Raw genomic sequence first — 24543 nt, 5'->3', positions numbered from 1 at the left:
TTTAAAGGTGCACTTGTTTTGTGGAATTGGTTGTGTCCAAGTTGACGTGAAGCATGGCTTGTAAATCTGAACTTTGGCAATAGCATGGTCTGTAAATAACCCCCAAATAACAGTTGGGCAGCTTTACGTAACTAGGCAGCAGAATGTCCCCCAGATAAAAACTAAGATCTGTTTCGAGAACACCAGGGGGATACTATGGTGCAGCGCCCCCATAAGAGGCATCCATGACACATGCAATACCTGCACCCTTGTAGATATGCCACTGACCATGAAGCAGGAGACAACTTAAGACACAAATGTATGAATGTAAAATTAGTTTATTTCAGCTAAAGTTTAAGACAAGTGTTTTGAAATATACAAAAGTGTTGATGTATGCTGCATAGCAGAATTCCTCCTCCAATTCTGGATTCCTCTCTTTCACCTTGTGGATGAACATTACACCGCAGTGATAACTGCAGATAATACAGTTACATGGGTCTCTCCCCAGCAGGACTGATGATAAAGCCTCCGAATGGAAAGATTCCACATTCCGTAGTAGTTGCAGTTCTGTTTTAGTCCTAATGAACTGTTGTAGCAGACAACAGCTTGAAGGGATCACATCCTGGTCTCCTCCAGTGGCCGGCTCATAAAATCCTGGATAGCTTGGTGTAGAGGGAGCCATTTGTTTATTGAGATCTTCAGAGCTGTGATCCACCTGGAAAAGAAAAAAATACCACATATTTAATGTACTTTTATTCAGATGTTAAAGTAAATGCAATTTACAAGAAGTAAGACCACTAACACAATGACCTCCAAGCTTATATATAAGGGATAAACTTCAAGATCCTAACTCTCACCCACAAAGCCCTTCACGGCTTTGCTCCACCTTATGTATCTGCACTTACCAGATACCATCCTACCCACAATCTCTGCTGTGCAAACAATATTTTCCTCTCATCCCCTCTTATCCTGTCTTTTAATTCTTGCATACAGGATTTTTTTATGTTCCTCCCCTCCTCTGAAACTCCCTCCCACTAGGGATGGCCAATGAGATGCAAATAATTTCAAGTTGATGCAGGCTCCTACACATGATGCATTATTTATGTATTAATTATGTATGCAGCTTGATAGTAGACTAGTGTGGCGTACATGGCCCTCTCACCCATAACAAGTGTGGCCACAAGAGTAACTGATTTAGAGGATGGACCTCTGGGTATGCAGCTGAGGGGGCCCCTAGCTGCCCTGGTCCCCACTGCAGTTGCATGGGTTGCTCTTCAGATCTTTACACCTCTGGCTGCTTCCATAGCAGCCTAATCACACTGCTGTTTTATTTATGGAGCGGATACTCTCTATTCGCATGGTGAACATACCGTTTGTTCTCAGCTGCACTTCCTGCGCTCAGATAGAAGGTTTTGAATTCTTCAGACGGCGGCCTGAGCTCGATGATGCAGCGTCTGGAGTTGTGTGTCTGTTCATAAACAGTGTATCCTTGTAAGTAGATGCCACCTACAATTACAGAAAGTGTCAACGTTAAAGGAGTTAATTTTTAGTGTAAAACTAATTTATTTGTATGTAAAAAATGCTTTAGGGTGTAGTTTTACTATTTGGCCGCAAGATGGCAACAGTAACTTTTTGTTTAATGCGACCTGCAAGCGTCCTTCCGGACGCTTGCAGGAAGTACTAGGAGGCTGAGAAAGTACGGATTTCTCCGTCCCTGGGAGTGAAAGGATGGAAAAAGGGACGGAGAAATTCGTACGCGTGGGGGTAAAGTGGTTAAATTAGCAGAGAGCAAATAAGCAAATAAAAGGGTTACACCGAATGTGTATAGATAAATTATTGGATTTTATTCATAGAAATAAAAACATATGACAAAAGAATGTTTTTACTTTCTGGTGGTTCATCTGCACCTCCTCCTGACAATGATTTGTGAGCAGAAGAGCATGCTGTTTTACTGTTGCAGTTAACAAATTTCTAACATTACCAGAGCAAAGTCCCTGGACCTGGTGATTGATGACTAGCCCTCAATGTTTGCTATGAACCAGGATTTTCTTGTTTTTACAAAGCCTGAAGGTGGCCACTAACGGTCCAAAATCTAGTGAAAAATTGTTCGAGCGATCAGAAATTTTGATCGGATTGGTTGTAAATAATCTCAGTTGGTGGACACAATCAATTATAAACGAGTGAAAAAAAAAGTCGGCCGAATGAATTTTCGTCGAACCAAAATTTGGATTTTCTTGTTGGTTGTGATAGATAGGAAGCAAAGATTGGTTCGTTGATGGTGTAGTGATCGATGTATTTCAAGATTTTACTTCCGATCAGAATTTCTCATCGCTCGAATGATTTTTCGCTAGAAATATGTTAGTGGCCACCTTAACAATAAAAATAGGAGGATGCAGTGCCAAACAATTCTCACATTTTTATTGAGGGTATAATGTCTTCCTGATTGAAAAAAATATATTTTTTTCAAATCTATTTTAGTACTAAACCAAATACATTTATATAACAGAAGGTGGTCAGTGTTAGGAGGAGACAGAACTCCTGTGAGGAATTTGTCGGATGTGCTTTCACAGGAGGGTTTTCTTCTATTTGCAGTGACTGGTGACAGTTAGGGCCTGTTCAGACTATGCGCGTTCCTGGACGTTTTCAGGGAACCTGTCTGGGTACCAAAAACACATAGGAACGGCTCCTAATGCTTTTGAATGGGCTAGTTCACATGTATGCGTATGAGACGCATACGTTTCTCATCCGCATTGCTGCACGCAGTTCTGTGCGTTACGCATAGAAACGGACGCAATGAAAGTCTATAGACGCGTATCAAAAACGCGTACTATTGCGTTTTTAGCGTCCGTTTTCCTCTGCGGTTCCCATAATTTTTTTTTTCCCCTGGGTCACGTGTGTGTGCAAAACGCAATAGAATACGCATTAGAACGCAAGAAAAACGCATGCGTTTTTCAACTTGCGTTTCTTTGATTTTAAACGCATTCTTCATACGCAGATAGTCTGAACAGGCCCGAAATGAGGAGAAATGGCTCCAGTGGTGTCACAGTAGTTTGGTATTGTATCAAGGCTAACATGCTATTTTTCTCTGTTTTTTTTAATTATTATTATTTGTCCTGCCTGCTGTATACATCCTATTTAGTACAAAACCCCTTCTTGACTCTTCCAAATTTCCAAACTAATGAACACCAAACCTTATCCTCCTGTCTAAATTAAACCTTTCCTGACAGAAGTTCCCCACCCCCCTTTCCTGATGCCCATCTGTAATGAAAACCCCCTTCCTATCATCTAACAACTGAACTCAGGACTTCCTCTCTGCTCTAAAGGATAAGCAACAGCATAATTACCTTTAAAAAAAACAAAAATATTTTTTTTTACAGCTGATACAAATCCTGCAATAGATCGGCAGTATGTCTACTTCCTGGTTTAATGGAAGCAGACATAGGGTTAACATCCTGCGTTTTCAAATAAGCAGCTCTGCTGAGGCAGCCAGCTGACACAGTTGAGAGATCAAGTTACACTGGTGATTAGTCACAGAAAAGGGGATTAGATGGGCTAAACTCTCTAAATACACACAGGGTGCACTTCTCTATGTTTTCCTTCTGTCCTGTGCAAGGTCCACTTTAATATAAACCCTTTTCCTGATTGCTAACCCCACCCTTCTTCTACGTATCACCTGACCCTCTTTATTGAAACATTATGAACCATGTTTAAATCCGGTGACCTTAAATTTGGATTTGTTTTTGTCCTGAGAGCCACCTCAGACTTGTAACTTAGTGTGGTCAGGAAGAGAATTTAGGGAAATATGGTCCAAGAAGAAAACTGTGTAAAAGGATAAATATATATGTTGTTCTTACTTAGCTATGTTTCCAGCATTAGGTTACCATTCAATTTTTCATTTCACTGTCACTTAAAGGACAACTGAAGCAAGAGGAATATGGAAGCTGTCATATTTCTTTTTAAGCAATACCAGTTGCCTGGCTATCCTGCGGATCCTCTGCCTTTAATACTTTTAGCCATAGACCCTGAAAAAGCATGCAGCAGATCAGGTGTTTCTGACATTGTCAGATCTGACAAGATTAGCTGCATGCTTGTTTCTGGTTTGTGATTCAGACACTACTGCAGCCAAATGGATCAGCAGGTCTGCCAGGCAACTGGTATAGTGTAAAAGGAAATATATATAGCATCCTCCATATTCTTCTCGTTCCAGTTGTCCTTTAAAAAAAGCTTGAGGGACAGTTTACATTAGATACAGTAAAATGTATGAAAACAATAACTGCATATTGAAAACGGTCTACATTTTAGAAAATACAGTATTAGTTCTTTTTACTGTAAAACATGCATAATATGTAAATAAGCACAACATCACAGAACACAGAAAAATGCATGCACTGTATTTATAATGCAAAACTGAAATGTCTAGCAGGCTGTCAGTGTAAGCCGTGTTAGCCACGGGCCATCTGGAGCTGTGTGTTATTAATTCTTGTGAATCGTTTGACAGATCTGTGCAATGGCGGAGCACCACTGATGCAACTGAACTAAATAAATATTTATCTTCTTTGTTCTGGGCCTCTGTCCAATGTACATTGAATATTCTCATGCGGTTTCATGCTACCTATCCTAATGTCAGCAATCACTGTGCCTACCTGCCTTACCATTGTGACATTTATACATACTTCATATCTCTAAACCAAAAATCATCATTCTGCGGAATTTGACTGAGGCATTTTACTTACTGTGAGATGAAAGAATAACATTTGTACAGCACTACTCCTGTAGGACTATGGCCAGAAAGTGAAGCAACTTAGTGTGAACTCAGTAAGTCACTTGGTAGGCATTTGAAGCATTGGGTAGTCTTGTATAAAGAGTTATGTACTGGTAAGGTACTGGTTCCACTTAGGATTTGAACCTTGGTTTCCTATGTGAAAGGTGGTGTCCTTAACCTCCCCAGCGTTACATTTCCTGGCAACATTTTTGTGGACCGCTTGCAAGTTGCGGTCTTGAAAGCTGCCCGCAAGCAAGCGTACAATATTAAAAAAAAGCATATTAAAAAAGTCCATAGCTTTTTTTTTTCTTTTTTACACTTAGAATTTTTTATATTGAATCCAATACAGATGTTTGTATTGGATTCAATACAAAAAAATGTGAATCTGCTGCCTGAATTGATGACGCTGCCTGCTTCCGACCTAAGGGGGCGGCATGCAGCGTCACCAGAGGGACACGTCGGGGGATGTGATCGCTGAGGAACAGGAAGCAGATGGAGGAAGAAGAAGAGGAGATCACCGCTGGGAATTGCAGCTAAGAAGACGGGAATCCACGCACAGGGAAGCCACGAGGTGTCGGTGAGGGATTCCGCACGCCAGCGACACTACAGGTGAGTAACTGTAACAGCTGGACGAGCCTGACTCGTCCTTACCGATTTTAGCTATTTTGTTAAGGATGAGTCAGGCTCGTCCTTACTGCTATAGCGAGTTTAACCAATACATTATCTAGTATACACATGGAACTACTGAAAGAATAAACCATTCTGTAATGCACACAGGTGGTCACATAACTGCTCTATGTCATTTCTTCCAAGATGTGATGTGTACTCTCTTGTAATATAGTGTTCCTATGTGTATACAAGACCAACCTTCTGGTTCTGTAGAAGTTAATGGGCTGAAATGTACTAGAATTCAGTCTGAAGTGTGTGGCAGATAATAGATCCCTTTCTTATCAGAGAGGGAACTATCAGGTGGCCATCTGACAATGTTTGGCCACCTTTAGAGTTGTAAAGGACCTTTCTCCCCACATTATTTTTAGGCTCCTTGCCTAGCACACTGCATTGCAACAAGGTATTCTTCCCCTGCCCCAAGGCCCATGCAGGTCTATGGAGACTTGCACACTTCACGCATTGTGACGCGGCATTCTGGAAGTATTAAAAAGACTGCAGTACATTACCGCATGATCCATGCCTATTGCACGGATTATGCAGTAATGCAAGTCAATGGGCGATGCAGGCAGTGTGCACGATGGGAGGACGGTAGGGCAAGGCGCAGATGGGAATCCCAGGGATGAACTTCCTACCCAGCAGGGAGTAGGTCACTAACCTGGGGGGCGGGCCTATGCATATGACCCTGTTGCAGCACCGTGGCCCAGGGTCATATGAAGCCTCATAAAACGCATCACACAAATCTTAGTGTTGTTGTTTAAATCCGGATAATGCCAAGCGCAGCATTTACTAGAGGAGAGAATCATGGAATGCATGTGGCTCCGATGTTTCCTCCTTCCAATCCGAAAGGAGGAAGCATCGGAGTCACATGAAGCGTGGCGTGGAATGCAACTCTGTGACTCTCTCCACTCTTAATGCGTAATGGTTAGTCCCGGACTTAAATCACAGGAGCCTATAGGCACAGATGTCCTGGGCTGGCAGACTTCTCCCTCCATGCACCTACAAATCCCTACCAAACTGCACCGCAAGTGTGCTGGCTGGCCCAGGTGTCACTTCTCCCTTACTTCCCTTTCCTGTCACAGGTAGGTACAGGTGCCCCTTAGTATTAGGTTGCCAGAAGTATCCTCAGTATTAAGTAGCTAGAGGTGCCCCCAAGTATTAGGTAGCTAGAGGAACAACCGTATTAAGTAGCTAGAGGTACCCCTGACTGAAGGGAGATCTTGTCGGTGGAATGAAGAGAGCAGGGTGAGTAACCTCCCATTTACACTCTCATCAGGACTCTACATAGGGAAGGAGAGAGGGAGGCGCTCGGGGAGGGGAGTGAGCCCGCCTTTAGGCACGTGCTACAGTGCCTTATGGTAAATTCGGCCCTGGTAATGGTGCTGAACTGCTGTGCACGGCATTAGCTGGCTCTCCGAATAAGGACATTGTAGTTCGCCAGCTCCTTTCCCACCCCCCTCAACTCTTTCCTTCAATACAACAGAAAGGCTGCTCATCACCGAGCTGAACAACTCATCTATACACTGACTGTGGATGAACTTCCTGCTAAAGCAAATACGTAAAGTTGTTTTGGGTGACAGTTACATCATATGTGTGCATACCCTAAAGAAAACATCTTGCTCTCCACATGTAGGTTTTCCTCAATATGTATGAGAGAATGAAAGAGTCAGTTTAAAGGTGCCCATTAACAGCAACATTTTTCCATCAGATGCGATCTTTCGACGCCATTTTTACAATCGAAAGTAAGGTAATTATCGATTGTTCCCATAAGCAGGTCAATTAGGGCTTTTTTCTCGTCAAATACAATTGTAAAATCCTACATTGAGATTGATTAAATTTTCTGTTCCAATTGTCCATAGAATTGGTTTACATCGATTTTTGCCACACTCTGAGCAGTTTTTTGTACAATTCTATTGTAAAAATCGCAATTGCAGAATATTCCTAACCACTAATTGTATATTTTTATAACTAATAGGCGGTTGTGTGATTTAGGATGATACACGCTGTGTGTGGCTGTAAAGTTACTTCCTTACAGTTACACATAAAACTTACCAAGAGCCGTGTTTGATCGGATGCTGGCATAGAAGTACAGGCAGCCATCTTTCAGGATGCAGTAATGCTGGATCCAGATTTCCTTGTTCCTGTCCAGCTGGTTGAGGAGGCCCAAGCACTCTGGGCTCTTTATAGCTAATGGGGGAAGGCTGATATTATGCATGGTCACATCAACCCACACATGATTCTGCAAATACACAAAACATTGCACAGTTCAGGAATGGCATAAAACAGCCAGGACAAATACACCACATTACATAACATGATGCTTCACATGGTGCCTACAAAACATCTGGAATATCAAAGAATCCTTTAAGTGGTATGCAACTCAGCATTTCCTCTTTGTTCTAAAAAGATTATTTACAGCAAAAATCTACTACCACAAAAAAAAATTGTAGCAGAACAGCATTCAAACAGTTTAACATAGCACTTTGTTCTTCAGTGAAAAGCTTGCTTCAGTGGAAAATGTCTGATCGCAATTGAAGAGGTGGTAACATTATCTTTTGTTTACATTCCTTCGTCAGATACATGTGGTAAACATTAGCAAACTGCCGAAATTGAGCTGTACTGAGCTGAGAAGCAGAAAGAGCTAGTGATCTCTAGATAGATTTTAATATATAAATACAGCAGCTATGCAATAAAGTGCAATGGCAGCTTTCAGATCAGATAAAATGAAGTTTGGGTATTTGTAAACTGACAATATTACTTGTGCACAAAAGCAAATATGATAACTGTATGGGTAATAAAAAGTAGGAAAACACCTTTTTATTGATTGTTATGTCGGAGTTTTATCCCAATTTAAGGAAAATTCCATGAGTTGTCATTGGCCTGGAATTTCAAGAGTAATAGGATTTCTAATTTACAGCTTTTAAACATCTTTGTCAAACAGGAGTTTTCTGGGGCAGAACTTTATCCCTAGCAGAATCATTATCCCTAGCCATCTAGCGTACTCCTCTAAAGCCTGGTGTGTGTTCTCAACAAAAGTCATTTGAAAGGTCTGATAAACGACAGATTTTGCGGTATTGGATGACAATCGCGTGAAAATTTTAACCAAACAACTAATGTTCTGGAATGTTCTGAAATGTGTAGGTTTAGTACTAAAAAAATAAATGCTATTTTTTTATATAAAATATCAAATATTACACATAAAAGATTTCTTTTAAAGCTTCCTCTCCTCGTTTTTTTTTTTTCTTTTAGCAGAACAGAGTTTTTAGGTTCATTGTTGCATTTAAAAGTTTCTAACAGTACAAAAGCTAATTCTCATGCCTCGGTGACCAATAACTAGGCACTGTGCATCTCTATGACATTTACTTAGGTATCTGTATTAGAATTTGAGGTTTACAATTCAGCTCAACATGACTATTCATTCCAGTCAGTTCTAAACAAAATCAACATTTTTATTTGTAATACCTAATGTTTTTTAATATTTTTGTAAAAAAAAAAAAAGGGGGTATTTATATATTGCTTTTAAAGAGAATCTGTACTCTGAAATTCTTACAATAAAAAGCATACCATTCTATTCATTATGTGCTCCTGGTCCCCTCTGTGCTGTTTCTGCCATTCTCTGCTGCAAACCTGGCTTGTAATTGCCAGTTTTAGGCAGTGTTTACAAACAAACTAACCAGCTTCTAATAGGCTCAGCTAAGCAGAGTGTGTTAGTCACACAGAGCCTGCAGGGGGTGTGTACAGCTTCTAGCTAATCACAAGCAGCCCTGCACATTCCAGTCTGACTGCCTCAGCCTGACTGTGCCGACTATAGAGAGAAGATTAGATCATATAACAGAGATAACACAGCTACTGTGCAATTAGGAAAAGCTGCAGTAAGCCAGACCACATTAGAAAAGGCATAGGAACTTATAGCATAGAAGAAATAAAGATAAACAATTTGTTACAGAGTCTCTTTAAAGGGAATCCGTAACCTTTTTTTTTAAAGTAAAAAACAGATACTTTGAGAGGGGGAAGCCTCTGGATCCTAATGAGGCTACTCCCATAGTCCTCAGCCAACCCGATCCAGCGATGGAAGCCCCAAACCATGTGCGCCTTGCACAGGCACAGTATCAGCTCACCACTTCGGGCTACATCTCGTGTCTGTGCAGTAGAGCAGACCTGATCGTGCTCTGCGTTTCCCGCTGGAACCTGAAGTGGCACGTGTGCAGCACCGACAAACCATTGTCGGTGGACTTTTGATATGAGACTGAACGGAGTACAAGTGAAGCCTCTTTAGGGTCCAGAGGTTTCCCCTTCCTATGGGACAGGAAGTAAGTGGAGCCCGCCGGAGCCCAACGCGGAGAAGGCACAGCGGGCACACACGCCGGCGGAACAGGTGCTGTATTGCCGCTAGCTTCGGTCGTTGGACATTCGAATGCCGCTATCAACGCACTCCGGACCCGGCAGCGATCGAGCAAAATCTTCCACGCGGACAGATCGACAGGAACGATCGATTTCGGCCAGAAATCGATCGTTTGGTCAGCGTTTGCGCAATGATCACAGCGATCGAATCTGCTGTATATCGGCGGGAAATCGTGTAAGTGTATGGGCCCCTTTATTTTTTTTAGTTTATTTCAGTTCTGAGTTAAGGCTGAACTGCAGGCCAATAAAAAAATAATTATTATAGTTAAATATATGAATAAGAAGCACTGTAATTAAGAACAATGTAATAAGCCAGCTCTATGATAGGGTGGGGGTAGGGGAGGACATAAATTGAGGAGCGCAATAACTTGTGGCACTATAATGGAACACTGCAATGTGTGACAAAATGAGCAGTACTATAATGGGGGAAATATAATGGAGTCACTGAATGGGGTCCACCTAGCAGTGCATTTGGTTTGTTCATTTCCAAACTGCATAAATGTGCATAAAATTACCATAACATTTGCATCAACTTTGGATTACTATCATCTCAATGATCGTCCCTCATATTGGTGGCATGGTTTTTTTTCGGCCTGAACTGACATCTGCACTGACATCGCCATCCTGAAGGTGGCAGTACCAAAGCGTGAGAGAAGGTCATCCTCTACCTGAAAGTCATCGCTGCATAGACACCATGTTAGAGTTCTGTGATCAACAATTAATGGTGTTCTTATTAAAATAAATTGTAAATATTGTAAGCCTGTTACCTGATTTAAAGGATGCACAGCCTTATACATTGCTTCCAGCCATCTGAAACACAAAACAAAGTGCAGGGCCACAAATTACATAGAGAGGAAGGTGATATGAATGATAGAAAACTGTTCTGGGTGGTACTTCTTGGATAGGATTACTAACCTTTCTAAATGACGGGCCCACATGTAAACTGCACTTCCAGATCAATTGCGTGGTACTAGAGCAGTGTAGTTCCCAGCACAAATGGAATTTAGCAGTGGCACATCTACACCTACATGTTGCACGGTCCAGTACAAAACTAAAGCACATTACAGTCTAGTGATGGACAGAAAATCCTAGTATGATTGACGGACCTTTCACACTGGGGCGGTGTGGTGGGTCTAATTGACGTACTGCTACCGCAGCCTAATACAACCCTATGGGGAAGTTCATACTTTCCCCTTTGCGGTACGCTGCGCTGGAAGTGCCTAATCTAACGCTAGCGCAGAACTACGTTACCGTGTACTTCCGCATACCCTGAAGCGGGAAGTGACCGCAAGCGCACGTCACTTCCTGCTTGGCTGAATGCCAGACAGGGAACACCTTCCCTGAAGGTCTGTTTCCGCCCGCCCGCCGCACCCAACGCTACCACCACTTTGCATTTTGAAACTGGCCATGAAATGTAGTTTCAACATGCACTGGAATTGGGGGAGGGGGTGCATGGGAACTTTGCAGGTGCTAATCAGATTCAGGCACTGATTGAGACAGACTCACAGTTGATCATGGGATTACCCCCTGAATCTGATTTGTCTGAAAAGTTCTGGTTCAGCCCCTGCAAACTCTGGTTCACCTGAATATGAATTTGCATTATATTTGAATTGTCTGACCATCTCCAGTAAAAGGGATGACATTTAACTCAGTTCAAATAGGGCATCCAACCCTCTGTAGAATAATTTCCTTTTTTTTTTTAAACTATGCATCTGATAGGATGTATGCAGTGGACATAGGAAGCTGATTTATCAAGACAGATATAACGAAAATGACTATAACTGAAGAAACCAATCAGGTTTCAGACCTGAACTCAGAACTTTCTCTCTGCTCTAAACAATAAGCAACAGCATAATAACCTGTAAAGGAAAAACATTTCTTTATTTTAGCTTACGGAGCAATACATCTGCAGTATGTTTATTTCCCGGTTTCATGGAAGCAGAGAAAGGGTTAAGATTACATGTTTACATATTAGGTAGACTGCCGAATTTCAGTGCTGATGCAGCTGAGAGATCAAATTACACTTGTGGTTACTTGAAGATGGGGAGGGGGTTAAGACAGGCTCTTCAATGGGAGGGCAGGAGGCAGCTCTTAGATCATGAAGCAGGGGCCCAGTCACAGTTGCAGTCTCTGCGACCACAGTAATGTTTTGTTCTAATGGTTTCACGGCCGCGCTCAGATGTAACGCCATATGGGCTCCGCCTTTCAAATGGTTGTGCCGAGCTCTACTATCAAGCACCCAGCTGGTGCAGGGAGGCTTCTGACAGGCTGTGAATTCACCACCTTCACCCTCCCGTGAGAAAGGGGCCTAATGCTGCCTCCCATTGTCTTAAAAAAAAACACCACTTTCTAGGCTGTAATGTTAATACTCTGGTTATAATGCTTTCAAAAACAAATATACAGATAGGATGTTCTGTTTGTCCTCTCACTTTCCTATTCATCTGTATACTGGTTCCAGGGAATGACTCAAACATACTTATAGCCAGAGGACAGGCATTACAACCAGGAGATCAAGATAGCAGCTTTACCACATGATCTGATGTAATATACACCTCTTGTAAATTGTAAGTATGCAATGAAAACCAAGCACAACAGTATTTCTGTTTTGCCTATTTCTGTTTTCCTCTGAGACATTCAATTACCTTTTCATCTCCTGGTTGGATGTTGCGCAGAAGTAGAAGATACGGTTTCCAGTCTGTGGGACGCATCTAAATACAAACGGTTTCCCCAGTGTAGAATCCACACCGATTTCTGAGCCTTCTAATCGAGTTACTTCAAGAGGACGACTTTTCCCTTCATCCTGCAAAGAGAAGTCAGAAAAATCTGATACTTGCTTTGTGATTATTAGACGTTTGGGGGCGGAGCTCCCATTGTTTTGATTTAGAAGTTGGTAATGTTATGTTTATCATGGCAGAATTACTTGCTAAGAACAGGAATGTCCTTTCTGCCAGAGAAGTGAGAAATCCAGACCTGCATTCTTTCTAACCAAGCATCTCATTCAAAATAAAAAGGTTATCTACACAGATCAGTTAGTTTAATTCACCAAGCATAAATGGGGTCATGCCCGGAATTGGTTTTGACAATAAAACATACAGGACTCAAAATAAGAGGTGTAACACATATAAGCAAGAGACAGTGTTTCAATACAACTACCAGTGGCTGTAACCTAAGAGGGAAAAGGGAGGAGGATGGACGCTGGGGGAAAGTGGAGAGGGAAGAGAGGGCATGGAGAGAGTTCAGGAATTTGACAGCAGAGGGCAAAAGGGCAGGAACATGAGAGAATAGGACAGGAAAAGGGCAGAAACATGAGGGAAGAGGAGAAAGGTCAGGAATTTGATAGAACAGGAGAAATGGAACATAGTGGTAATCCGAACAACTAAAAACAATGCTACCTATGGTTCTAATCCTTATTCACTTTATTGATGTTAAAAATTAGGGGTGAGAAAGTTACGTTTTAACATGGCAAAGAGCAGCAGGCTAAGTGCGGTGATATCGCATTCACCCATTAATCTGCAATAAAGTCCATTATTATTGGCTGCTGCATGTTATCGCTTCTTTAATAGAAAATACAAAGTATCTGAAGTGAACAGACTGCAGTTACTCTGGTAGTGTGATTTCCTGTCTCTTTATCCTTATTGCCATTATTAGGTTTCATTAAAAACACAGTCGCTAGCCTTACTGTCACAGCTAGTGGCATAATGACGTATTTGCTTCAGTATCAAGAAGTGACTCAGAGTCTCTGGGTATCCATGCATTAAACAGGCCTGACTTCTTATTTGAACGCTACTATATGATAACGGATGAGAGGTATGTGAGCTTGGCCTACCAATGCATTGCATATAAAGTCCAACTGTAGTGAAAATATAATGAATAAAATAGCTTATTTTTTTTACTATATTAATTTATAGATTATTTAGTCAGCGTTAGCCCCTTGTAAAATGTTTCATCTCCCTGATTTACATTCTGAAATGTATCACTGGTGGTGACCTCTTTAGTTCTGCCAGGTGATCTGTACGGAATGTTTGTTACTGAGAGTTCTATGCACAGAGGGAGATACTGTTTGCTAGGGATGCTCATTCGGATTTTGCGGAATAGAAATTTCCGAATTTCCATTGGAAATCCAAATTTCCGATTGATACTCGGAAAACGAAACTTGGAAATATGATTTCTGTGGAAATACTGCATTACTGCAATTCGGTAATTTTAGCCCGATCACAGAACTCGGAAGCATTGGACCAATCAGAGAATGCAGAGTCAACTTGGAAGTATTTGGCCAATCAGAGAATGCAATGAAATGACCAAAAAAAAAAACCACACTACTCGGAAATCGCAAATCTGAACTCAGAAACTGATCGGAAATCCCTGGAATTGGTAACCGGCATTGGCAGAAATCGGAATTTCTGCGGAGTCAGAAATCAAAATTTCCGACCATCCCTACTGCTTACGTGGCAGTTGCAAAAAGGCGTTATTTCCCACAATGCAACGAGGTTCACAGACAGCACACTGTCAAGGCCACGGTCATGACATCACACTGTGGGAGGGGTTTCAGCACAATATCAGCCATACAGACCCCCCTGATGATCATATTTGAGAAAAGGTTAAGATTTCTCGTGGGAAAGGGGGTATCAGCTACTGATTGGGATGAAGTTCAATCCTTGGTTAACGTTCCACTTTATGTTTAATAGCACTTGTGATTGATAGGTTATCTAGAAATTTGAATTTCTTTTTTTTAGAGGACATGTGGTATATGAAGTGACCATGTGGCATTGTCACAGTCCTGACAGGCAGAAGGATTTGTTTTGCTTGCCGGATAACAGAGGCATGTGACTTGTACAGTGGCTGAGGGTTAAACATAAGCTTATTGCTTCACTAAGCTGTTTACGTAAAATGCTTACGCTTCCACCCTGGAAACTGGAGGCAGCTGCTGGTCTGTATATTTCTCCACACAAAGCAGAGACCATTTTGGGCATTTGCATGAAGTGTGCTGGGTGAGGAGAGGTGAACCAGGAGAGAGTATGGGTTTAGCAAAACAACTGATGAGTAAGCAGAATAGCGTAGGACTTTTTGAAACCTGTCTGATTGATATTTCACTTTAGACTGTCATCTAGCAGATGTCTGATACTGATTGCTGGACATGCAGGTATGATCCAAGCACTGGGGCTTATCCAAAATGATTGCAGTAAGTGGCATTACACTGTCCATACATCACAGTCGGGTACTACAGCTTTACTGCATAAAGCGATGTGAGCTTTAGCTCACGTGTGATCAGGTGGGTTAGGACTAAGCACCACTCGTGTGATGTGGCAATCTGAGCACATTCACTCAACTACCGCAGCCCAGAAAGCTTTGCATAGTGATGAATATTGTTCAGTTGCAAGGACAGCAGAAAACAAAACCAGTGTCACAATACGATCCCTGACCATAGCCATAGGTATTATCAAGCAGAGGGACATCCAGGGGTGGCTCTTCCATAAAGCAACGTTAATCATGTGCTTCAGGGCAGAAACAATTAGAGGGTGTCCACAAATGTCCCCCTCCTCACACTCACGTCTCCCCCCCCCCCCCGATGCGCGGCACTGCTTCAATACCTGCTCTCTGCATTCCAGCTATGTGATGTCCAGTGTCCAGTATCCATGGCTACAGCGGTGCCTCATGTGACCTGTTACGTGCTGCCGGGTCACATGAGGTGTCGCTGTAGTCAAAGAGGAAGCAGGACTTGTGGCTGGTGATCCCATCACAAATCTGCTGAAAGTGGGTAAGTGATGCGACGTCACTGCAGCACATACCCGGCATTCTGGGGATCAGATGCTGCAGGCCAGCAGAGAAGAGAAGCTATCTTGGAGGAAGCAGAGGGAGGTAGGTGTAGTGCCAGTGCCTGCAATGCACAATGTGGTATGTTTTTCCTCTCCAGTCCGGCTGTGCGTGCACATGTGGCTGGTGGTGGTGTGTGTGTGTGTGTGTGTGTGAGGGGTTCTCACAATGTACTGCTTCAGGCAGCAAAAAGTCTAGAACCAGCCCTGGGGACATCCTACTAATGTGGGGATTTCCTTCCAAGCCTGTCTGTCTATATGCAGAGGGTGGTGTCACTCAGCAAAGAGAAGCAACCTATTCTTTCCCTACTAGCAAAGCACCATGTCCACTGGTGTGGCCTAGTGAAGTGCTGTGTATTTAATAAGAATTAGGATTTTTATGCTTCTATCCAGTCCCCCCAAATAAAGGCAATCAAATAAGCACCCCTGTGCTGCCCAGCAAACACCCCTTCCTCATTTACCCAAAGAATGTAAAAGTCAATAAAAATAGTTTATGGTAGTATTTTATTATCTGTTGCAGGACGTCAGAAACTTGGTTTGAATCCCCTGCTTGATTGCAGTCTGGCTCCTGCCCGGTTGATTTTAGAATTCTCTCTATGTTGATTGCTGTCTTCTTGCTTGCAGAGATTCTATAAGGCGAGGCACAGAGCAGCACAGAGCAGGAGTGGTAACAAGGAGAAAAATGGCCTCAGCTTGCGCTCGAGGGAGATGATCTGGCAGTCCGGATCTCTCGCGAATGTACTGGGGGCTGCCATACACGTGCTACATTCTCAGCAGACCAGGTCGTCTCAGCTGAAAACCATCTAGCATTTGTACAAGGCTTTGTAATATGTTTTGATAAAACACAACTATGAATATTTATTTTCAAATTAGAAGGTAACTTTAGGTGACGTATGTAATTTCAGGTCATTATGTTTTACTGTACACCATTCCGCATTGTTATGTTTCAAAACAGAATCTCTGTTAACTTCACAGAAAGTATGCTATTGGCAATGTAAATGCTGATCAGTTCATTTAGGTTTAGCTCACTCCTGATAATTTGGGCACCGCCACAGGCCTCTGTGGAAACTTTGGCTATGGTGGTGCTGCAAAGGTAATTTGGATACTAGAGGTCCGATATAGAAAAGTTGAACTTAGGGGAGGTAGTGGCGTTGATATGTTATGGAGTACAGCTACTAGCTGAAATCCATTTTGCAGCAGGAACAGAGGTTATTTCCAATGGAGTACAGCTACTATGTAGCCCAATTCCTAGCTTGTGCCTGAGTTGTTTTTTTTGGATGGGGAGAGACAGAATAGCCGAGATCACCATGGGGTTACTGTTAGGGGTAGGTAGGAGAGGGATATAGTGAAAGTTACATTAGGGTAAGTGATAGTAGAATAATGGTAAAGTTACTGATATTCTGCTAATGGTAAAAGGAGATACTGTAAATAGTAGACTATCAGTACATTTATGGATATACTATTATCATGTACATCTTCTGCCCCATTCAACAGGCAGCGCTTTTAAATGTAAGCATGTAAAGGTGACTTTTTGTGGTCTAGTAATTCACCTTAGGGCAGGAAGTAAAAATAAAACTGACATGAAGTTTTGTGGCTGGTTTCATATACTGTATTTTAAGACATCATAAAATATAAACTTCTGTAGCAAGGAACCACAAAGTCCTAATGCAATTCTTCCAGGAATCTAACAACAGTTAAAACGTTGTGACTTCCTGGTGACAAATGCCACCATGTGGACATTAGCTGAAATGCCGGTGGTTTTAACAATCCATGTTTTTCTGAGATGGGATATGTAGTTTATGTGGAGGTGTTGTACTGTTAGTGACCTACAAATTATCCAGCAAAACGTGAAAATTATTCTGGAATGATTCAGCAAGTGTGAATTCACAAACAAATAGTTCCATGCAACATTACACATTGTTGAGATGGAGATATTTTGAGGTTCAGCAACTTTTTTTAACCCCATTATGACTACAGTCTAAAGGGCACGAGCAAATTCTGACATCTTAAAGGACACATCCGAGCCAAATAAAAAAAAAGTTCTACTTACCTGGGGCTTCCTCCAGCTCCTGGGAGCCTATCTGTACATCGCTGCAGCTCCGTTCCCAGCCGGTGTCCTGGGGCCCCGTCCATTGCTGATGTCTTCTGCACCTGCACGAGCGCAAAGCCGTGCCGCTCACAGTCTGCTCCAGTCCCCAGGAGCATCCTGTGCAGGCGCAGTACTTCTACACCTACGCAGAACACTCCAGGCTACTCCAGGCGCACTCGCCCAGGAGGGGTCCCAAGGATACCGGCTGGAAGCAGAGCTGCATCAAGGGACAGATCGGCTGCCAGGGGCTGGAGGAAGCCCCAGGTAAGGTTTTGTTTTTTTTAGCTCAGACCTTCTTTAAGGCTACTTGCACACCAAGACGTTGCGTTAGGTGCTACGTTAAGGTCGCATAACGTGCACCTAACACAACGTATGGTGCTGCAAGAGCCGACGGTAGAGTGAGCCGCGTTAGGCGGCTCGATTCCTATAATGTCTCCCAGAATGGCGCTGATTGGCCAGCGGGTCCACGTGATGCGGAGCGAGACACTCCGCATCACGTGGTCCCGCCGGCCAATCAGCACCCGCCAGTGCAGTGAATATTAATCATGCATATATAAGAGGGAAATTCAAAAGAGGGTCGGCACTACACACGGCTGATTCTGCATTGGTCGGCAGGGTACCCCTTGATAGTGAACCCACGGTTGTAAACTGCGTGCTCAGGATATGTACATAAGTGACTCTTGTATGCTAAGGAAGAAAGGAGAGACATCCGGCACTGCAGTAAACGAATTGTGCTTTAATGCTTGTTCAGACTGTGATCATAGAAGTGCATACACAATACTTGTCAGCATATTCAAGGCAGATGATACAGTCCTACCGTGGGTATGTGGCGGCGGGTGCAGGGTGCAAATCGGGCAGCCTAACAGCCGTTTCGCACGGCGGTGCTTCTTCTGAGGCTTTTCCACTGTGGGAAAAGCCTCAGAAGAAGCACCGCCGTGCGAAACGGCCGTTAAGCTGCCCGATTTGCACCCTGCACCCGCCGCCACATACCCACAGTAGGACTGTATCATCTGCCTTGAATATGCTGACAAGTATTGTGTATGCACTTCTATGATCACAGTCTGAACAAGCATTAAAGCACAATTCGTTTACTGCAGTGCCGGATGTCTCTCCTTTCTTCCTTAGCATACAGCAGTGAATATTAGATAGCCATGTGCGCGGCTACTGTAGCTGGCTCTCCCCGCCTCCTCTCCGCCCCCCACTGCGCATGTGCAAACAGTCTAACGCGGCTATAGCCGCTCCAACGCCGTAGCATGCTGCACTTTGCGGAGAACGTGCAGCGTTACATGTAACGCAACGTGGGCTGTGTGAACAGCCCACTTGTGTTACATTGCTGTGCGTTGGGGGAGCGTTACAGGCGCACTAACGTGCGCCTGTAACGTCTTGGTGTGTAAGCAGCCTAAATGCAACTGCTAATAGCTTTAACTGTTTTGTATATTGACATAAAGGTTGTATTGCTTTTATCCAAATGAACATTGCAATGTATGGTGGCTGTGCAGGAACAAACTGGTAGAAATGAGTAAAAGGGAGAATTTCTTCAATAAGTGTTTCTCAGTGATGTGATTTATAGCCTAGATAGAAGTGTAAACATGTTCTCCTGTTTCTTGAATAACATAAATCTGTTATGCATAATGTGGCTTAATCTCCAAAGAAAATCTGTAACAAAAAAAACTCACCCCCTGGGAGGTACTTACCTCGGGAGGGGGGAAGCCTCTGGATCCTAATGAGGCTTCCCCCATCTTCTTCACCATCCAGGATCCAGGCAGCCCCCGAAACACAGCTGAGAAGCCTGTCGGCTGTAGCGCAGGTGCAGTAGTGCCTGCAATATTTACCTTCCCGGCTCCAGCACAGGCGCAATAGCGACTTTCTGATGGGCTCTGGTGGAAATAGCAGGACGTAAATATATACATCACCGCTGTTCGGGGGCTGCCAATGCTAGATCCCGGAGGGTGAAGAGAACAGGGGATGAGGCAGGAAAATGGGGTGCTGGAGCCCTTACGTAAAAAAAGTGCCTATGATGAAAGCCCAATTTACCTTCATAGCCGCATATTGTGGCTTTGCGGAAGGCGGGCTGGGTAGCTTTAGGAAGGGAATTTAGGCTTAGGCGCCACTGGGGGGTATTAGGTTTAGATATTCTTTAAATAATCAGATCCCAATAGCCCTGTGTCATTGGACACAGATTAGGCCTTAGACACCATTATTTCATTGTATATGATATAGGCCGTGGAAAGACCTGGCATTAGAGGCTGGTTTATGAAAGCAATCAGATGCCTCTACCCCACCCCTACCGCCAAGCTTAAACCCCTTGCCCTTTCTAACCAATCAATAATCATACCAAGGGGGACTCGACAGGGGTGTCCCCTCTCTCTCTCTGCCATATTTGCAGTAATAACTAAACCCCTTACAGAAGCTATATACAGCTCTGTTGACATTAAAGGGACTCTGAGCAGTGGCCTAAATGGAAAATCTGGACTTACCTGGGGCTTTCTCCAGCCCCTTCTAGCCCGCGAGGTCCCCTGGCATCTTCTTGCTCACTTCTGTGGTTCAGCTGGTGCCTCCAGTTATCCGGAGTGCAGGCCAGCGCGTCATCATGCCGGTGGATCTTCCAACTGCATAGTATATTAAACCTTTTAGTACTGCACTAGATGGACTGAAAACACAACTTTATGTACAGCAGTTGGGAGAGTTTTGTGACACCACCTAAATTTTATGTGCAACTGAATGTATTTTCATGTGATATCATTTTTCTTTCTATTAATAAAAATGATTTGAACAAGAAAATAAATAAATATCATGTTCTACCTCTATCATAAATAATAGGACTAACATGACATTTTTTTTTACCTTTTTATGCTTATAGTAGTGCAGACTTCCATCATGCTTGAGAACAAACCACCTTTTCCGCCATCCTTTCAATAGTCCTGAATGAGTTCGCTTGTGGAGATAGCCTCGACATGTTGGCCGGGGGGTGTTGGGAAAGCGGCTTATGTCTGATCCAACAACCAGGGTCAGCACATCCGGACCTGGAGTAGAATTAGAGATAGACTTTTACATGACTCCTGTGGCAGAGCTGCACCAAATGGTGTCTGTGGTATATTGAATGGTGATAGGAGGAATATAGACAGTACAGCGACGCTATTACCATCATTCAGCTATGATGTGTCTCAATAAAGCAGCAAATCACAGTTATGTAACCATCTAAAATCTTTACAATTGCAGATTTCTAGGTTGTCACACCTTCATATTGCCCTACAGTATGTAGGGTATAGTTTGGGATGTTTACAATACATTTCAATGCAAATCTGTGCTGCAAGTGTCTGACAATAAGGAACGGGATTGTCATGCAATCATATATATGCACCAGATTTGCACGCATTGCCCCATATCTCTGTACACACTGGCTTCTTTTTAGTGCCTCAATGATTATCAATACATTCAAGGTTAGTACAGTAGAGTCCTGTTTATCTGAAACTCATCTAACCAGCAGTCTCAACCAACCAGCAAAAATCGCCGGAAGGACTCACAAGGGTGAAGGCCAACATTTTAGGCTGTTTGTGGGTTTTGCTGTTCTCAAAGACTGGGTTCCACTGCTACCCTAAGATTAATATACTGTACTTCCAGTATAGTTCAGCATAGTTCATGGTATGTATATAGAGTGTATTAGCTAGGCCTCTGTTTAACATTGAGTCTAAAGAAAGCAGAAAGCACACTTATCCAGCATCTGCAGTTCCCTGTCAGGGTCGGATAACTGAGACTCTACTATATACAGATTTTCCGTACTAGTCCTTCAGGTCAAGATCCATACTGAATACAGGGGTCTATGATTAATATTAGAAAGTATACTGACATCAGTACAGAGCAGTGGTATTTTAATCAACAAATTAAAGCACACCTGTCACTCGACCAATTTTGAGGCTACCACTGCTGAATTACCATAATCTCTGAATTTGAATACTGATCCTAAAGATATACTGTACATATGTGGACAAATTTGATGAAAACTCTCTGTGAAAAAATATCCCCAAATTGTCACAGACATAACTCAAAACTAATAAATGTAATTGGCCTCTTTATTGTTTATAATCTTTCATTTTCCCACTGTGGCATTGTGGCTTGTCAGTATGTATTTTAGCAAATTCCAGACTGACTTTTTATGTTTTTCTTTGAACAGTGGCGTCTTGTTAGGTCTTTTTGTCATTCTTGGGAATTTGACAGATATTCTGCCTAAATTAATGATGCAAAAGTACAAAAAAAAGAAAATGAAAAAATAATACAAACTACAGTATACAGTATGTTCATAACGAGTATATTATTACAGACACACAGGAAGGGGACATATCAGTAGAGAAGTATCATGGGGGAGGGGTACTTTTCTGTATCAAGTGATCTGCTCTGTAAACTACCTTCAACGAGTGCAGTATATAACCATGGATAAGCCCCTCCTCCCACTTCCCAGGGAGATGCAAGGCTGCAAGCTGGAGTGAGGAGAAGTAGCTGAGCTTTCTAGTGCGCTTCGAATGCCAACAGTTTACACCCAAAATTTACATGTAAAAAAGTATATTTATTGCAATTATATACGGTACTCTAGCCAGAAAACCAACCCTTATCTTATATTAGGGATCTCTAATTCATAGAATCTGAATTAGTATCTTAGTATTTCAAGAGTGCTTCCTCCCTCTGAAAGATTTATCATTTTTGACGTTTCAGAGTCAGTAATATATTTTTTATGCCCAATTTGACTGGGGAAAAGAAGCTGTGTAATACTTATGTATGCATTGATATAGGGTGTTGATCTCCTCAGGCCACACCCTCCCTCATTACACAAATAGGCATCACCGTATATGATTAAATCTATGGTAATTAGCATTCCAGTTGATACCGTTTGAAATTTAAATATGTATAAGAAATGATGATATGGTCAAAATACTCAATTGCTCAATAATTGTGCACACAATATAGTGTGCATACTGTATGTATGTATATATATATATATATATATATATATATATATACACACATATATATATATATATATATATATACACACATATATATATATATATATATATATATATATATACACACATATATATATATATATATATATATATATATATATATATATACACACATATATATATATATATATATATATATATATATATACACACATATATATATATATATATATATACACATATATATATATATATATATATATATATATATACATATACAGTGAGATGCAATAGTTTGGGCAGCCTTTTCAATCGTCATGATTTTCCTGTATAAATCATTGGTTGTTAGGATAAAAAATATCAGTTAAATATATCATATAGGAGACACACACAGTGATATTTGAGAAGTGAATACATTTGTGCACCACATCAAAGAAATTAAATCAATATTTAGTAGATCCTACTTTTGCAGAAATTACAGCCTCTAAATGCTTCCTGTAGGTTCCAATGAGAGTCTGGATTCTGGTTGAAGGTATTTTGGACCATTCTTCTTTACAAAACATCTCTAGTTCATTCAGGTTTGATGGCTTTCGAGCATGGACAGCTCTCTTTAACTCACACCACAGGTTTTCAATTATATTCAGGTCTGGGGACTGAGATGGCCATTCCAGAACGTTGTACTCAGAGGCGTATCTAGAAGGGTGCAGGCATGGCTCATGCCATGGGCGCCACAGCACCATGGGCGCCATGCCTGCTCCTGTGCTGCGCCACCCTGCCTGCCTCTGTTGTGCACCGCCATGCCTGACCCTTGCCTCTTTGTCACTAAGACCTCAGATCAGATTAATTCTGGGAAACATGGCTACTTATCTTATGTATGTAGGGCACACTTGGCTTAGTTTCAGAAAAGAGGACAAAGAGGGAATAAGAAGAGATATTTAAAAACAAAGTAAGGTAACTTCAGCAATATCTCAAGCCAAAAAACACAGGCAACCATAACATGTATGTGAGATAGGATGGGGCTCTGACCAGGGGGGCGCATTTTCAGTGTTTGCCATAGGCTCTATATTACCCAGATATGCCCCTGGCTGTATTTGTTCCTCTGCATGAATGTCTTAGTGGATTTTGAGCAGTGTTTAGGGTCATTGTCTTGTTTCCAGCCCCGGCGCAGTTTCAGCTTTGTCACTGATTCCTAGACATTGGTCTCCAGAATCTGCTGACACTGAGTGGAATCCATGCGTCCCTCAAGTTTGTTAAGATTCCCAGTCCCTGCACTGGCCACACAGCCCTACAGCATGATGGAACCACCACCATATTTTACTGTAGGTAGCAGGTGTTTTTCTTGGTATGCTGTGTTCTTTTTCCTCCATGCATCACTCCCCTTGTTATGCCCAAATAACTCAATTGTAGTTTCATCCGTCCACAACACCTTATTCCAAAATGAAGCTGACTTGTCCAAATGTGCTTTAGCATACCTCAATCGGCTCTGTTTGTGCTGTGGGCTTCCTCTGCATCACTCTCGCATACAGCATCTCCTTGTGTAAAGTGTGCCGAATAGTTGAACGATGCACAGTGACTCCATCTGCAGCAAGATGATGTTGTAGGTCTTTGGTGCTGGTCTGTGGGTTGACTCTGACTGTTCTCACCATTCATCGCTTCTGTTTATCCAAGATTTTTCTTGGTCTGCCACTTCAAGCCTTAACTTGAACTGAGCCTGTGGTCTTCCATTTCCTCAATATGTTCCTAACTGTGGAAACAAACAGCTGAAATCTCTGACACAGCTTTCTGCATCCTTCCCCTAAATCATGATGGTGAACAATCTTTGTCTTCAGTTCATTTGAGAGTTGTTTTGAGACCCCATGTTGCTACTCTTCAGAGGAA

General features: G+C 42.3%; 1 protein-coding gene across 4 annotated transcripts in view; it reads right to left on the bottom strand.

The window, feature by feature from the left end:
* Positions 1-301: 301 nt before the first annotated feature.
* The window catches only part of LOC137526270 (uncharacterized), a 76690-nt gene continuing 52448 nt past the window's right edge, over positions 302-24543 (bottom strand). For 3 of the 4 annotated variants that reach the window (XM_068247451.1, XM_068247452.1, XM_068247453.1), the window contains 6 exons: positions 20552-20730; positions 12451-12608; positions 10576-10618; positions 7460-7646; positions 1350-1485; positions 302-694 (listed from right to left, as the gene is read on the bottom strand). In XM_068247451.1, the coding sequence (XP_068103552.1) occupies positions 595-694; positions 1350-1485; positions 7460-7646; positions 10576-10618; positions 12451-12608; positions 20552-20730 (803 nt within the window). In that variant the 3' untranslated portion in view covers positions 302-594. Of the gene's footprint in view, positions 695-1349; positions 1486-7459; positions 7647-10575; positions 10619-12450; positions 12609-20551; positions 20731-24543 lie in introns of those variants that run through there. The other variant, XM_068247454.1, reaches the window with a different exon arrangement.

The sequence above is a fragment of the Hyperolius riggenbachi genome, chromosome 1 (assembly GCF_040937935.1).
Source record: "Hyperolius riggenbachi isolate aHypRig1 chromosome 1, aHypRig1.pri, whole genome shotgun sequence".
Taxonomy (NCBI): Eukaryota; Metazoa; Chordata; class Amphibia; order Anura; family Hyperoliidae; genus Hyperolius; species Hyperolius riggenbachi.
This window is presented reverse-complemented; position numbering and strand designations above follow the sequence as displayed.